This window comes from Taudactylus pleione, unplaced genomic scaffold (assembly GCF_031769625.1).
Source record: "Taudactylus pleione unplaced genomic scaffold, aTauple2 ptg000236l, whole genome shotgun sequence".
In the NCBI taxonomy this organism is placed as follows: Eukaryota; Metazoa; Chordata; class Amphibia; order Anura; family Myobatrachidae; genus Taudactylus; species Taudactylus pleione.
This window is the reverse complement of record NW_028284638.1, coordinates 5,616,863-5,633,971: the sequence shown is the minus strand read 5'-3', so window position 1 is coordinate 5,633,971 and position 17,109 is coordinate 5,616,863. Positions and strand designations below refer to the sequence as shown.

The following is a 17,109-nucleotide window of genomic DNA, read 5'->3' as shown; positions in this document are numbered from 1 at the left end:
AGGGTTAGGGGGAGGGTGAGGGGGAGGATTAGGATACCTACTGACAGGTGTCGCTATCCTAACCCTATCAGGATGCTGACATTGGGATTTTGATCGCCAGGAACCAGAGCGCCGGCATCCCGTACCCATCCCCTCTATACAATTCAATAAATGCCAATTATGTGGAGGCAAATGAGTTTTGAATTACAATGTCTAGGGCAAGTCTTAATCTATCTCTTTCTACAATAATTGGTCGTAATTAGCAATAGACATAATAACACTGATTGTAAATACATGTGAAAGTATGGGCAATAAGGTGTACAGTGAAATGTATGCTATATTTTATGGATATTTACACTTCACTGATAATCATGCAACTGACACAGGTGCATCCCTCTCATCTCACCACTAAGTCATATTCTAGCATGTTACCAATCACTAACCACATGTCACTAACCACACATTCCTAATGCTCTGGGGCACTTTCCTTATGCTCTGGGGCACATTCCTAATGCACTGGGGCACATTCCTAATGCTGTGGGACACATTTCTAATGCTCTGAGGCACATTCCTAATGCTCTGGGGCGCATTCCTAATGCTCTGGGGCGCATTCCTAATGCTCTGGGGCGCATTTCTAGTGCTCTGGGACGCATTTCTAATGCTCTGGGGCGCATTCCTAATGCTCTGGGGGCACATTCCTAATGCTCTGGTGGCATTTCTAATGCTCTGGGACACATTTCTAATGCTCTGGGGCGCATACCTAATGCTCTGGGGCGCATTTCTAATGCTCTGGGGCACATTCCTAATGCTCTGGGGCACATTTCTAATGCTCTGGGACATATTACTAATGCTCTGGGACGCATTTCTAATGCTCTGGGGCGCATTTCTAATGCTCTGGGGCGCATTCCTAATGCTCTGGGACACATTTCTAATGCTCTGGGGCACATTTCTAATGCTCTGGGACCCATTCCTAATGCTCTGAGGCACATTCCTAATGCTCTGGGACACATTTCTAATGCTCTGGCGGCATTCACATTCCTAATGCTCTGGGACACATTTCTAATGCTCTGGGGCGCATTCCTAATGCTCTGGGACACATTTCTAATGCTCTGGGGCGCATTCCTAATGCTCTGGGGCGCATTCCTAATGCTCTGGGATGCATTCCTAATGCTCTGGGGTGCATTCCTAATGCTCTGGGACGCATTCCTAATGCTCTGGGGCTCATTCCTAATGCTCTGGGGCACATTCCTAATGCTCTGGGACACATTCCTAATGCTCGGGGGCGCATTTCTAATGCTCTGGGACGCATTTCTAATGCTCTGGGGCACTTTCCTAATGCTCTGGGGCGCATTTCTAATGCTCTGGGGCGCATTTCTAATGCTCTGGGGCGCATTTCTAATGCTCTGGGACGCATTCCTAATGCTCTGGGGTGCATTCCTAATGCTCTGGGACGCATTCCTAATGCTCTGGGGCGCATTCCTAATGCTCTGGGACGCATTTCTAATGCTCTGGGACGCATTCCTAATGCTCTGGGGCGTATTCCTAATGCTCTGGGGCGCATTTCTAATGCTCTGGGACTCATTTCTAATGCTCTGGGGCGCATTCCTAATGCTCTGGGACGCATTTCTAATGCTCTGGGACGCATTTCTAATGCTCTGGGGCACATTCCTAATGCTCTGGGGCACATTCCTAATGCTCTGGGGCACATTCCTAATGCTCTGGGACACATTTCTAATGCTCTGGCGGCATTCACATTCCTAATGCTCTGGGGCGCATTCCTAATGCTCTGGGGCGCATTCCTAATGCTCTGGGACGCATTCCTAATGCTCTGGGGCTCATTCCTAATGCTCTGGGGCACATTCCTAATGCTCTGGGACACATTCCTAATGCTCGGGGGCGCATTTCTAATGCTCTGGGACGCATTTCTAATGCTCTGGGGCACTTTCCTAATGCTCTGGGGCGCATTTCTAATGCTCTGGGGCGCATTTCTAATGCTCTGGGACGCATTCCTAATGCTCTGGGGTGCATTCCTAATGCTCTGGGACGCATTCCTAATGCTCTGGGGCGCATTCCTAATGCTCTGGGACGCATTTCTAATGCTCTGGGACGCATTCCTAATGCTCTGGGGCGTATTCCTAATGCTCTGGGGCGCATTTCTAATGCTCTGGGACTCATTTCTAATGCTCTGGGGCGCATTCCTAATGCTCTGGGACGCATTTCTAATGCTCTGGGATGCATTTCTAATGCTCTGGGGCACATTCCTAATGCTCTGGGGCACATTCCTAATGCTCTGGGACACATTTCTAATGCTCTGGGGCGCATTCCTAATGCTCTGGGACACATTTCTAATGCTCTGGGGCACATTTCTAATGCTCTGGGACACATTTCTAATGCTCTGGGGCACATTCCTAATGCTCTGGGACACATTCCTAATGCTCTGGGGCACATTCCTAATGCTCTGGGGTGCATTCCTAATGCTCTGGGGTGCATTCCTAATGCTCTGGGACACATTTCTAATGCTCTGGGGCACATTTCTAATGCTCTGGGACCCATTCCTAATGCTCTGAGGCACATTCCTAATGCTCTGGGACACATTTCTAATGCTCTGGCGGCATTCACATTCCTAATGCTCTGGGACACATTTCTAATGCTCTGGGGCGTATTCCTAATGCTCTGGGGCGCATTTCTAATGCTCTGGGACTCATTTCTAATGCTCTGGGGCGCATTCCTAATGCTCTGGGACGCATTTCTAATGCTCTGGGATGCATTTCTAATGCTCTGGGGCACATTCCTAATGCTCTGGGGCACATTCCTAATGCTCTGGGACACATTTCTAATGCTCTGGGGCGCATTCCTAATGCTCTGGGACACATTTCTAATGCTCTGGGGCACATTTCTAATGCTCTGGGACACATTTCTAATGCTCTGGGGCACATTCCTAATGCTCTGGGACACATTCCTAATGCTCTGGGGCACATTCCTAATGCTCTGGGGTGCATTCCTAATGCTCTGGGGTGCATTCCTAATGCTCTGGGACACATTTCTAATGCTCTGGGGCACATTTCTAATGCTCTGGGACCCATTCCTAATGCTCTGAGGCACATTCCTAATGCTCTGGGACACATTTCTAATGCTCTGGCGGCATTCACATTCCTAATGCTCTGGGACACATTTCTAATGCTCTGGGGCGCATTCCTAATGCTCTGGGACACATTTCTAATGCTCTGGGGCGCATTCCTAATGCTCTGGGACACATTTCTAATGCTCTGGGGCACATTCCTAATGCTCTGGGGCGCATTCCTAATGCTCTGGGACGCATTCCTAATGCTCTGGGGCGCATTCCTAATGCTCTGGGGCGCATTTCTAATGCTCTGGGACGCATTTCTAATGCTCTGGGGCACACTCCTAATGCTCTGGGTCTGAGACAAACTGCTTTGAAACTAGAAAATAGGGCTTATTGTGCTTAGAGATAACTTCTAGAACTGCTTGAAAAGAGGTAGCACAGCTATGGCTCAACATGTAGCGCTCATGTTAGCGTTTGTAATGATGTACTAGCGGTGAATAGTTAGTCCACATATACTGGAAAAGTCTTATTCCACATCTAAAATAAGTGCAGCCTCTAGGTGCCCCTGATTTCCTCCTACACGAAAATATACAGTACAGGTAGGCTAATTGAATTCAGACAATAGGGCCAGACCGAATGTGAATAACAAATATCCTCTGTACAGTGCTACGTAATTGGTGTTGTTATATAAATAAACATTCCAAATCCGCATACAAATGTATTGGTAATATCAATCAAGTAATACAGCCAGGGTTACTACAACTGCAAGTAAGAGTAATGGAAGAAGAGCGTTTTGTAGCAAATATAATGAGTAATGCTGGACTAGGGAGAGCAAATACTAGTGCTACACATAAATAAATAATGTAACATACAATTCAATTCTTGTATAACTGTTTGTTTGAAGCATTTAACATTGTTGCTTTATAAGCTACTGAAATCCCTTCAAATGGGAAGTTACCCAACAACACCCTTGTGTTTATACTGCAAACCTTAACTGTAAGGTAGGCGATTCTGGAGTGGTTTAAAACCAGGTACCATTAGTAGAAGCACAAGTATAGAATCTTATCATTCCATGTAATAGTCCTGTTTAACAGGAAAAGCTCATTACAGCTCAAAAGTTAGTGTGTTACGGGTGCCATTAGGTATTGTGCACCTTATTCAGAGACGCACGTAAATGTAGCACATGCAGCTCCCACCACATGTAACAGGAGCAAGTGTACCAGATTGTGACAGAAATGTGGCTTCATTGTGAGTACAGAAATGGCCCAAAACACAGCACACAGCTCATTACAAGTTATAGTGAATGGCAGGAAAGTATCGATCACTTGGAGCCTGTGAACTGCAAAATAAACAAGTCCCCACTAATAAACATATGGGCAGCCATCCCCTTCCAAACAGAGTAGTAAACATACTTTATGTTGTTACAGTACAGTGTAATCCTGCTTTTAGTCACAGCAGCAGCAGTTTATCTCATTTGCATTATTGGGTGTGTCGTTGACGTTTTGGACAAATCAGATGTGACCAGCTAAGGTGCAAATGCGTCTTTCAGGTAGCCATTTTGGTTGCAATTCAAGTCAACACGCCCACAACACACTCTTACAGTTCTTTAGTTGCGTCTACATATCCCCTCCAACTTTGACCCAGCCCCCTTGTTGTAGGGAGTTGTAAGTGCAAGTTGCCTGGAAAAAAAGACATGCAACACAAAAAGAAAAATAAACTACAACTTGCATTTATCTCTGTAGGGGCTCCCGTGTCTGCACAGCATAATGCAGAAAATAACACATAAAAGGGGAGATTCAACCCTCTGCGAAGAGCCTGCATAATGTTCAGATGCGCACATTATAGTAGTATACAGTAGCCTAACATTGCTAATTCTCCCGTGTACCTTTAGGGGATATTGGTATTGTTACTGCCCACTAAGACCCTTCACCCAACAGGCACTGCATTGCCATCGCTCACAACTGTATCTCTCCCTGGGACTCCTGAGACTACTGCGGGGCCTGGGTGATACTGTGGGGCTACGGCAAATCCTGGAGGTGTGGCCGAGACCCCCAGAAAAAAAACCCATGTAAAATACTATGGGCCTGATTCAGAGATGTACACAATGCTCATATTTACACAGATCGAGCGATTGTTTGCCATTGTGCATGCATGTAAGCCGCCCTATGCAGGTGCAGTGATTGTTGTGCAACTAAGTTCACACAGAGGATTTGATCGTAAAGTGAGTGACAGGTAGTCAGCGTTTGGGGGAGGTAACGGGGGGTGGTTAGGCAAACGCAGACGTATCTGAGCGTTTAAACGCCATTTCATAGGCGTGCATAAATTAGGCACTGCAGTCTCCTTCACAGCATGAGCGCTCTCTACGTGTCAGGAGAGACACTGTGTTTCAGACAGGTCAGACGTTGCATATGCTGCATGGCTGCCCGATCTACGTCGATGTTACCGATATTTACGCTGGTGCATGACGTCAGACAGATATGAGAAGGCAGCAGTGGATGTCCCTATGCACGGGTAAGCTTTGGAAACATTTGCATATTTGCGCAGCTGGTTTTGGTGCAAAAACTCTGCTACGATTGCATTAGCGTCCATCTGTGAATTAGGTCCCATGTGCGCACAGTAGCAGCTGACCTGGGCCCCACCGGGTTCCTCCAACAGGCCCAGGCCCGGGTAAGTAGTACCTGCCCCCTTTGCTCCTACCACCGGTACCTCTGTGTCTCCCAAACAATTTCTCCTCCTGACCTCCAGGCTGATCAATACACAAAACAGTTATTCTCTGCAATCATAGCTGAAGTTATTTTATAAAACAAGGAACTGAAACCTTCATTCTAAATAAATAAATAAAAACAGGTGTAGATGTAACTATTTTTGTATACAAACACAAGAGTGTCAGAACTGGAATATATCCACACTAAAGTTAGAATGTGTCTGAAACTGGCTGTATGTTAAACAGAGATCCCTTATCAGCATATGTATTAATTAATACATACCTCACAACATTTGAAGAGAAAATTCAAGTGCCCAATCCATACCTACACACCAACAGACAGCACTATACCTCCTTTCTATTATGACACATCTCTTTTAAAGTCCAAAAACTTGAATAATTGGATATATGATCAGTGTAACTAACTGAAATTTACCATATTAACATGTATTATCATGCATCACCAGTAGAATAAATTATCACGAAATGACAGGTTTTGACATTACATAACCAATCTATCTTTTCAAAAGTTGGTTGTTTTCAAAGTTCCAGAATAATGCACTTAATAGTAAAAGAACAGCTTTATTGATCTGGAGTTACTGCATGAAATGGGAACATTATATGTTTAGAAATGCCATGTTCTAGGAAACAAAACATCATAACACTGCTTTGCCTTAATGGTCATTTTCAGGCACATTTGTGCAATTGCTAATCTAGTTTTCTTACTATCAAGTTGCTGATATTTGGCTCAGTATTGTACTACTTTGGCTAAATCATAGATTTAATAAATTTTAATGTCTTTTCAGGCAATAGCGGTAACATAATAAAATTCTAAATATTAACAAAAAGTTTATTTAGCTAAGTAACATCAGACAACTTAGTTGGTGTGGCTAGGAAGTCAGATGACTCAAAAATAAAAAAAAACACTTACATTGTACTACTGTACATTGTGTCGGAAAATATGAGCTCATATCACCCGAGGACATATGTTGCAGTATTACCCTTCTTGCTATTTGAAACATATTCCAATGCTGAAATGTACTTTCCGGTTTAGGCTTAGGCTGTAAGGATACAGAAAATAACATTAGCATGACAATTGTGAATTGAACAAATGTCTGCCCCATGCAGCCTGCAAACTCTAAAGTAAGGCTGGGTACACACCTAAATGACCGTTCAGGGCGATTTGCTTTCACCCTGGACATCGCATGATTGCCGGTACACACTGCACAATTTAATGAACGATGGAACAATTACTTGTTCCATCCTTCATTAATATGTATTGCTCCGCATTTGAGATATCGTGTGATTGACTGTGCAGCACGGCCAATCACGCGATAATGCATGCGACCAGCGGGAGCGCGCAATTGTGCATACACACTAGGCGATATACACGACTTGTCGTGCCGATACGCCAAATCGTGCCGATATCGTCCTGGTGTGTATGCACCCTAACTAAAGTATATTTTATTGGGTGTGGTATGAAAAGTCCATATTCATAATGTCAACACCAGAATGTCTACATGGACATTAGGTTAAGAAGCAGTATGTTGACATTTACAAATGTCAACATGGTTATAATCACATACTGTTTTTTTGCAGAATGTCGACATAGACAGAATGTAGATATTTTGGCATGTCGACAATGCAATTTTAATTCATCTTGAATGCAACCCTAATCCGCAGCTTAGCCAAGTGGAGGGTCCAGAGGTAAGGCCGCAGCACAGTCCAAAATTCAAATATGGGGAGTCGTACCAACTGCCAGTGAGTCCCGGTCGGCGATGTTTGGAAGCGTTTGGGGTGGCAGTTGGTGTGGCTCCCCTATTTGAATTTTGGACTGTACTGCAGTCTCACCTCTGGAACTGCCACTGGCTTGACTCTAACCCCAATCTAATTGTAGCCCTAAAATTGACTGTCGACATAATAGCTATCAACATTCGGACAATGTCGACATTATATCAGCGTTAACATTGTGAATGTCGGCATTTTGTACATGTCATTATTTTGACCATGTCGACAATCAGGTGTTGACATTCTGAATGTTAGCTTTTTGACTGCAACAGAAATAGTAAACATAGATTGTTAATATAACAATTTATCGCATAGTGTATATTGGATGATTAGGAGTAATATAAAATAAGTATGTATGTTTCAGTCGGATCTTTTGCACCCAGCATGGGGTAGGTGGTGGTGTAAGTCCAGATACTGATGATGGCAGATGTAAGACAGTGGGCAGGATAGGCATCTATATGCAGACACAGATTTTTAGTATACACATGCGGATATTGGCATTAGCATAAGGAAGTAGGCTGCCATGTGCGAATGATGCTTCTAACTCAGAATCAGGCCCAATGTATGCAGTCTTTTTCAGAGTGTAAACACTTTAAGGGATCCTGGGAACAATTGATTGCTATGAGCAATAACACTATTCAAAGATGTTAAAGTGTAGCATGTAAAGCGCCCATTTGGCACCACCCTTAGAAGCTATCATTATACTCTAACTGCTGCACAGGCTGAGCTGTACTTTTGTGGTCATAAGAAGCAGGCATCCCTCATCATGTGCGGCATAGTGTGGTGGCAGCGGTGGTCCATTGCCATTGCTAATCCTCTGTGACACATCACTGAGTCATAATTGATCAGAAATGACATTATCAACATACGTAGTATCCAGCATTATTAATATTACAGCTCACACACTGAATGGAATAATGGTCTTCTTAGTTTATATTACTCCTAACAATCCAATATGCACTATGCCATCAATTGTTTTTTTTATTTATATATATATATATATATATGTATATACTGTGTGTGTGTATATATATATATATATATATATATATATATGTGTGTGTGTTTATACATAAATACATACATAGAGAGAGAATGTATATATGTATAGAGGGAGTAAGGAATGGAATTTTACCTGTGATATATATTTTGACTGGGTTTTCCCTTAACTTACAATAGAAAAGATGGCCCCCAGTGTTGCAGCATCTGCTCCGACATCTCCAATGCAAGACACGGAGGAGCTGCGGATAAGAAAAATGAATAAGAGGGCAAAGATTATTGGAGAGCTGATTCAGACAGAAAAAGATTATCTGCATGACCTGGAACTCTGCATCAGAGAAGTCGTTGAACCACTCAGAAAGCACCATGTAAGTGTTGGATTGTTTCTGTTTTCCCCACTTATATAAAACCACACTTATGTCTTATAGATTGGAGGAAAAAACAATGTGATGTTGAATTATCTACAAAATTTAAAATGTCTGATATATTGGCTGGGTGTGGTTTTAAGTGAAAGTAGTTATTCAGAAATTCTTGCATAAAACTACTAGTGCAAGGTTTTAGTGCACCGACTTCTCTATCTGTAGGCACAGTGCAACTTTCGGAACAAACTATACACACTTCCAATACATACTATGCACACTAAAAGCTTAATTGCTTTCAGCACAAATTATTACACATATTACATAAACTCTACTTCGTCATATATGCATCAGAGAACTCTTCATATCATTCTAAATATACCACATCTCCATGTTATTTTATATGCAATAATCCTTACTCTTATTTACAATCCTTATCCATATTACACTTCCCCCAGTAATCACATCACACACAGCTCCCAATGATCCAAACGGGATTGAAATTCCGACGGTTTAATAGCCGCCGGTTCTAATCCCGACAGTGAGAGACCAACAGATGGAGATCCCGACGGGTGCCTGTAAGCATACTAACCCTCCGCTCTCCCCCCTCTAACCCTAACCCTCCCTTAGGGGTGCCTAACCCAAACCTCCCCCCCTAGTGCCTAACCCTAACCTCCCCCAGGGATGCCTAAACCTAACCCCCCCTCCCAACACCCTAAACCTAAATCTCCCGGGGGGGTGCCTAACCCTAACCTCCCCCCTAGTGCCTAACCCTAACCCCCCGTTTCCCTAGCCTAAGCCTAACCTTCCCCGGGGGGGGCTAACCCTAAGTCCCCCCGGGGGTCCCTAAACCTAACCCCCCATCCCCGGGCTAAGTGCATACTTACCCGGCAAGAGGACGATTGGTCAGGCGTCCTTCGGCGTTCCGTCTTCGGGATTAACATAGGCATCGGTATTTCAACGCCTATGTGAAATCCCTTGCCGGGATGACACTGTCGGGTTTGCCGGTCTCATAACTACAACCCAGTCAGACATCACACTAACCACATCATTATCTATCACATGTAGCACCATTTTTCACTATGAGTCACTCTCTCTGTATAGTAATCTACAATATTACTTACCATTTCTATCCTACCCTATAGTGTTACCATATCCCATACTCCACATTCTGTTTTCATGTGCCTATGTGTGCCCACCATTTTTCATATATTTGAGGATGAGCAAAAGGATATGGGAGGTGAATAGTACAGGCGAGGAAATAAAGAGTGAAGCTGGGTATATCTACAGCATTTCTGTTATATCTATGGCTGTGGACGGAACCCTGTGCAGGATATGGATATGTACATTGTAAGAGTGTGTCTGGTTAATACAGACTGAAAATGGAGGATTCCTTAACAAATATAAAAGGACAAATACTTTTTCCCTTTGTATTTGACTAAAGGGAATACATATATTTATTTATTACCAGTTATTTATATAGCGCACACATATTCTGCAGCACTTTACAGAGAATATTTGGCCATTCACATCATTCCCTGCCCTAGTGAAGCTTACAATGTACAAGCACACACATACACACTAGGGTAAATTTTTGTTGGGAGCTAATTAACCTACCAGTATATTTTTGGAGTATGGGAGGAAACCGGAGTACCCGGAGTAAACCCACGCAAGCACAGGGAGAATATACAAACTCCACACAGTTAGGGCTGTAGTGGGAATTGAACTCAATGCTGTGAGGCAGTAATGGTAACCATTACACCGTCTGTGGTGCCCAACAAATAACTTCTTCTAGAGCTCTCCTTTCAATTTAATTGAGGGGCAACAATCCACTCAAATACAGCTTGAGGATGTAATGTAAGGAAAGGGATATTTGTGACATTAGTAAGAACTTTTTATGATGACTTTGGGGGGCGTGATCAGCCAGATCAGAAGTAGGAGACAATTCTCTGCCTGGCACATACATTGCCCTGTGATAGGTACAATTAAGCATGGAACATTTTTGCACTTGTGTTCTTTTAAACCTAAACAAATGTTGCTTCATATATAGAACAATGTATAGTGTATTATTCCCATTAACCGTCTACTAAAACTTGGGTTTCCTCATAATCCTTAGAATTAATATTATTTGGAAGGCAGAGCACTAATGTTTTAGCAGAGGAAATACTGTGCACACTATACAGGAAGGTAGAGATGGCTGGCTCATATTAAACAGAACAAATTGATGGTTTAGATTAAATTGCTTAGATCACTTTACCTGTATTGTTGACTTTCACCTTATTGGTAGTGGCATCATCTATTGGCTGCTCTATGTAACATGATAGTTAGTGTGAAAGCCATCTCCCAGGCCTTTCACTGCCTGCAAGGTGATACAGGGAACATAGTGACAGCAAGGATATTGATAGCTAGTGGATACGTGAATTCATTATATAAACTGGTATTTATATGACATCTAAATGACAAAACAAATACATTTATTGTGCAGCTTTATCTTACCATTGCTAATTATTGAGCTAGGGCACGCCACCCCACCCCCATCTGTGAATCTCTACACAGATACATTTATTAAGTTCTATATAAAAATAATCAATACTAGGCGCAATAAAGTACATAAGAATGCTGTCAAACAAATAAGACTATATGAGGCAGCCACCCAATAGGTAAATCTGAATTACCAGAAAATTACTAAATACAACTAATATGATAATATATCACAGGCAGCGCTCAAAGATTATTACAGAACACATATTATATGAAGATAAAAAAAATATATATATTTATTAAATAGAAGAGATCTTTATATCTTTTTAAAATATTATAGGGATAAAAACATATATATAACCCAAAAAGGTACCAACTTTTACATAGAAGTTAGCTAATCACTAGATAATAAAAATGAAAAACAGAGCTAACGCTCAATCCTTTATAGTGAAGATGATTAGTAAAATAGAAGAGGAGTCCCCTCCACTCATAAAGATCTCCTACTCCGGACGTAGCCTGCAAAAGCTTTCCCCTTCAGTTTCTCGTTTGTTAAGTACAAACTAGTCTCAGCAGCATAGTTTATTAAGTTATTCAAGTTAGCAACTTTGCATGTGAATTGTAGTTTTTCATAATTTTCAGAAAGCAAAGTTAACTATGACAATATAAGTCATGTTCAACAACACATACGGTTGTATGCTGAGCATCGTCTTTGGACGCAGAAGAGATGCTTAAATGTGCTAATGCCGCAGGAGGCATCTGAGGACAAAAGATTATGACATTGCAGATCCGAGCGCTGCGTCCGAAGCTGCAGCATGGGATTACCATTGTGACCATCAGTCATCTAAGTGAGCCTAAGGCTACTCAGAATGGCCGTCACAGCTCCTTAGCCGAGGCCAGTAAATCTGCATTGGGAGACGCAGACACTGACTTTGCCACTCCCAGAAAACGGGGGCTAGATGTCAACCTATTCCCGCCCCCAAACTGCCAAAGCATGTCAATCTATGGGCAACATCTCCACTTCTAAAAACCCGCACTTTAATAAATATTCCCCTAGCTGTTTAGAACAGAAACCATGATAGAAAGATACATTGTACATTATTTTTACTTATATGAAGAATGTTTTTCAATCCAAATATTTATCTAATTGTAAATATCCTCGTACACAAAGCCGTTACCTGGAAACAGAGCCGGATTTACACCTCATGGGGCCCAGGCAAGTTACCAGTTTTGGGGCCCCCCTCCCTCAAACATTGCATAGCACTATATTTTCATTCCTGATTCATGCCTCTGTACAGCACCCTGAAGAAAAGGTCCACCACGGCCTTAAAACGTCGGCTATGTATGCATAATACACTTGTTTTTACTAAGCTTTTAGCTCTCACTGCCAGTTCATTCCATATCACACTGACTCACTGCCCTCTCACAGCAATCACTCACTCACTCAGCATACTAACCTCCATCCCAGCTCACTCATTGCCCCCCATAGCACACTTAGCCCCCCACAGTACACACACTGACCCAGTTACTGCCCACTTTACAGCACCACATACTGCTCCCTTCACTGTCCCCTCACAGCACCACATACTGTCCCCTTCACTGCCCACTCACAGCTCCACATACTGCCCACTTTACTGCCCCTCACAGCACCACATACTGCACACATCACTGCCTCCTCAGAGCACCACATACTGCCCCCGTCACTGCCAGTCTCACAGCACCTCTCTTTCCTCACAGCACCCCTCTCTCCTCGCAGCACAGACCCACTCTGCTCTCACAGCACAGACTTCCTCATCCCTCACAACACAGACCCCCTCCCTTTACAGAACAGACCCCCTCTCCTCTCACAGCACAGACCACCTCTCTCCTCACAGCACATACCACCTCCCCTCACAGCACAGACCCACTCTCCTCTCACAGCAGAGACCCCCCTTCCCCGTCCAAACTTTGCCCTCCTGTTTGGTCGCGAGTCACTAGGTTGTGACATCACAGGTCCTGTAAAGCTTCTCCTACTATACCTAACCGTCCCCTCACAGAATAGACCCCCACACCCCTCACAGCACAGTCCCCCTCTCCTCTCACAGCACAGACCCCCTCCCCCACAGCAAAGACCCCCTTCCCCCACAGCACAAACACCTCTCTCCTCTCACAGCACAAACCCCCCTTCCCTTACAGCACAGACCCCCTCACCCATCACAGCATTGACACCCTCTCCCCTCACAGCACAGACCCCTCACCCCTTACAGCAGTCCCCTCACCCCTCACAGCACAGACCCCCCCTCATAGTACAGTCCCCCTCACCCCTCACAGCACATACCCCCTCACAGCACAGTCCCCTCTCCTCTCACAGCATAGACTCCCACACCCCTCACAGCACAGTCCCCATCTCCTCTCACAGCAGTTCCCACTCCCCCCACAGCACAGACCCCCTCCGCTCACAGCACAGACCTTCTCTCCTCTCATAGCACAAGACCGAATCCTCTCACAGCATAGACCCCGTCTCCTCACAGCACAGAACTCCCTCCCCTTGCAGCACAGACACCCTCTCCCCTCTCAGCGCAGACCAACCTCCCCTCGTCTCTCAGCACCTTTCTCTCCTCCCTGCTAAACTTACCTGCCATGGATTTGTATTTAAGCCGCAGACCTGCATGGCAGAATGGCCTTGGCTCCTCATGTGGCTCTTCCTCTACCAATGCCTCCCAGTCTGCATACTAAGCCTCCTAAACAACAGGGATCAAGTGAGTGACCCTCTACTAATACTCGGCCTAATTATAGGGCCAGCCCCGACCTATAGCTCCGCTTCCTCCTCTCCTGCCTCCTTCCCCATGTCCGTGCTGCTTGCTGCTTCTACTGTGCAGACTTCTATACTGTGGCAGCCAGAGTGTGGTGTGCGTCCTCTCCCTGGCCGTGCCCCTTGGGACCCGTAGGGCCCTAGGCAGCCGTTTAGGTTGCCTAGCGGCAAATCCACCCCTGCCTGAAAGCATGTTATGTGCATTCTGAAAGCATGTTAATCAGGTTTTGACTTCAAAATAATTGGCCTCATTTATCAACGAGTTTTATCATTCACAATGAGTGATAAAACTCATTGCGTATGATAATGGTGCTCCAGCCAATCAGCTTCCAACTGTCGTCTGTTTGAAAAATGACAGTTGGGAACTGATTGGCTTAATCACCATTTATCAAACGCAATGAGTTTTATCACTTGTTGTGAATGATAAAACTCATTGCTAAATGAGGCCCAATGTGAGTAAACTTGTACACACACTTTCTGAAAAGGAAATCAATTTTGATGTTGCCTACAGACTCCATGGGGCCTATTCATTATACCTAAAAGGGCCCGTTATACATGCAGAAACGGTAGTTTCCGCATATTTAAGTTACCAGGCCATTCATCATAAGGGGTCTGAATAGTACCATCTGATATTCAGCAAATCTTACCTGCGGGAACAAGCGCCATCTTCAGATGGCGCTTGTTCTCGTAGCCCCGCTCCTTCCTATGGGAATCCCACTGCCGCCTCCTCACTGACTCCCTGGTGGCTTTGCGCATGCGTGACCTCACGTCATACATGCATAGAAGTGGCAACGGGGAACAGGTAAGTAACGCTGCTACTTCTGTAGCTGCGCTACTAATCGTGGGGACATCTGCTTTTCTGAGCAGCTGTCCCCACACCGGAACAATGATGCATTGAGGACGAAAGAGTGTGTAGTTTTGTGACACAGTAATGCCCCTTATACCACATTATGCCACACATTAATGACCCTTAAAACACATTATGCCACAGTAATGCCCCTCACAACACATTATGCCACCCAGTAATGTCCCCTATGACACATTATGCCACAGTAAGGCCCCTTTTACATTATGCCACAGTAAGGCCCATTACACATTATGCCACAGTAATGCCCCATATACATTATGCCACCGTAAGGCCCCTTACACATTATGCCACAGAAAGGCCCCTTACACATTAAGCCACAGTAATGCCCCTTACCAGGGCCGGGCGGCCCATTACTCCAGGTACGCATCCGCATACGGCGCCAAGTTGGAAGGGTGGCCGCATCATCTCCTGTGTCCCACCGCCGTCCCACACAACCACCAGGTGCCAGCATTACAATGAGTCAAACGGACTCATTATATGACTCTGTGCAGCCAGCCGCCAGTGCCGCAGCCGCTGCCTGTCTCCCCAGAGTGACACAGCTTAGTTACAAGAGCTGGATGGGGAGGAGGGGCTGCGCTCAGGGCCGTTTGTAGGGGTGGGCGTGCCATGCGATTGCACGGGGTGCCCCGTCCCCGACGATGATAAAAGAACGTCCCGCAGTCCAATCCTTCCTAGCCCACTGCCCCCCCCACCACTATTGCACAATGACAAGCAGCCCGATCAGCCGCCCGCTTGTCATTGCGCTACAGTCAGGGTCCATAATGCCGCCGGAGTGGAGTAGAGTCTAATTGTCCACCTGGTCAAGAATACATACAGACCAGGAGGACTATTGCAGCGCTACCAATCTCCAGCTCCAACTCCTCTGGCTGCTCAAAGTGGCGTGATGACGTCACACCGGCACCGCACATCTGCCCCCCCCTCCTGCTGCTTGTGCTTCAGCACTGTGCCAAACTGCCAATGAAGATGAACTTCTCACTCCGGCTAGGATGCTCAGCTTATTTAGAATCAAGGTAAGGGCTGATAAGTTAACCCACTTGTCAGGCTGTCTATCACTACTTTGGTGGGGGAGGGAGGGGGGCTGCATTATATAAAGTATTTTAGTTAAATTAATTACTCATTTTAATGTTTAATACAATTATTATATATATATATATATATATATAAATATATAAATAAAACTCCCAAATGTGAGCAATTCATTCTTACATTATTACATGTACTCCGGATATTTCACACACCAAAATATGAGGCTTTATTTCAACAGGGAGCGCCAAAATCTATATCCGCTTACCAAAAAAAATCAGGCTCAGGCCGGCCCTGCCTCTTACACGTTATGCCACAGTAAGGCTCCTTACACGTTATGCCCCAGTAAGGCCTCTTTTACATTAAGCCACAGTAGGCCCCATCTCCTTTCTCTTACCTGCCAGGGCCGTACGGTGGGTGAGCTCGGGGTGGCGAGAGACGGGGCTGCCACATGCTGGGGAACTGTCAGTACTGCCGTCATTGTAATGTGGCACCGCTCGCAAACCAATTGGAGCTCACGGACCGGCAGCCTCTGCTGATAGGGTGCCGGTCTGTGAGCACTGATTGGCTTGCGACCGGCACCACATTAGACTGACGGTGTCTCTGTGCCTCTCAAGGCCGGGATGCGGCTCCAAACCCACAAGAGTAACAACCTAGCCTCCGGGCACCCTCTCCCCGGCACCACCTCAAGTGCTACACCCGGGTCAAGTGCCCCCTTAGCCCCCCCCCCTAGTTGCGGCCCTGGTAATGTAGGGTCGTCTTTGCCCTCCATTAATCTTAGGTATGTTCCACTTTGACCACAGAATTTGAACAGGTTATCTGGCTGTAAGTGAGAACACTATAAAGAGGGAGCATTTGTGCAATAATTACACATAAATGATTTTCTCTGTGCATCTTGTGTTTCCTCAGTCAGAACGCTTTGATGTGGATGCCCTATTCAGTAACATTGAGTCTGTCTGCCAGATATCAGCCAAACTCGTGTCCCTGCTGGAAGAAGCTACAACAGATGTAGACCCAGAGCACCAAGTGATAGGTATTTAAGCAATTATTTCCCTT

General features: G+C 45.0%; 1 protein-coding gene across 1 annotated transcript in view; it reads left to right on the top strand.

Moving 5' to 3' along the window:
• Positions 1-17,109, top strand: part of ARHGEF38 (Rho guanine nucleotide exchange factor 38) — a 115,637-nt gene that overhangs the window by 21,941 nt on the left and 76,587 nt on the right. The window contains exons 2-3 of the mRNA XM_088479478.1: positions 8,715-8,902; positions 16,963-17,086. Coding sequence (XP_088335604.1) covers positions 8,715-8,902; positions 16,963-17,086 — 312 coding nt within the window. The remainder of the gene's footprint in view (positions 1-8,714; positions 8,903-16,962; positions 17,087-17,109) is intronic.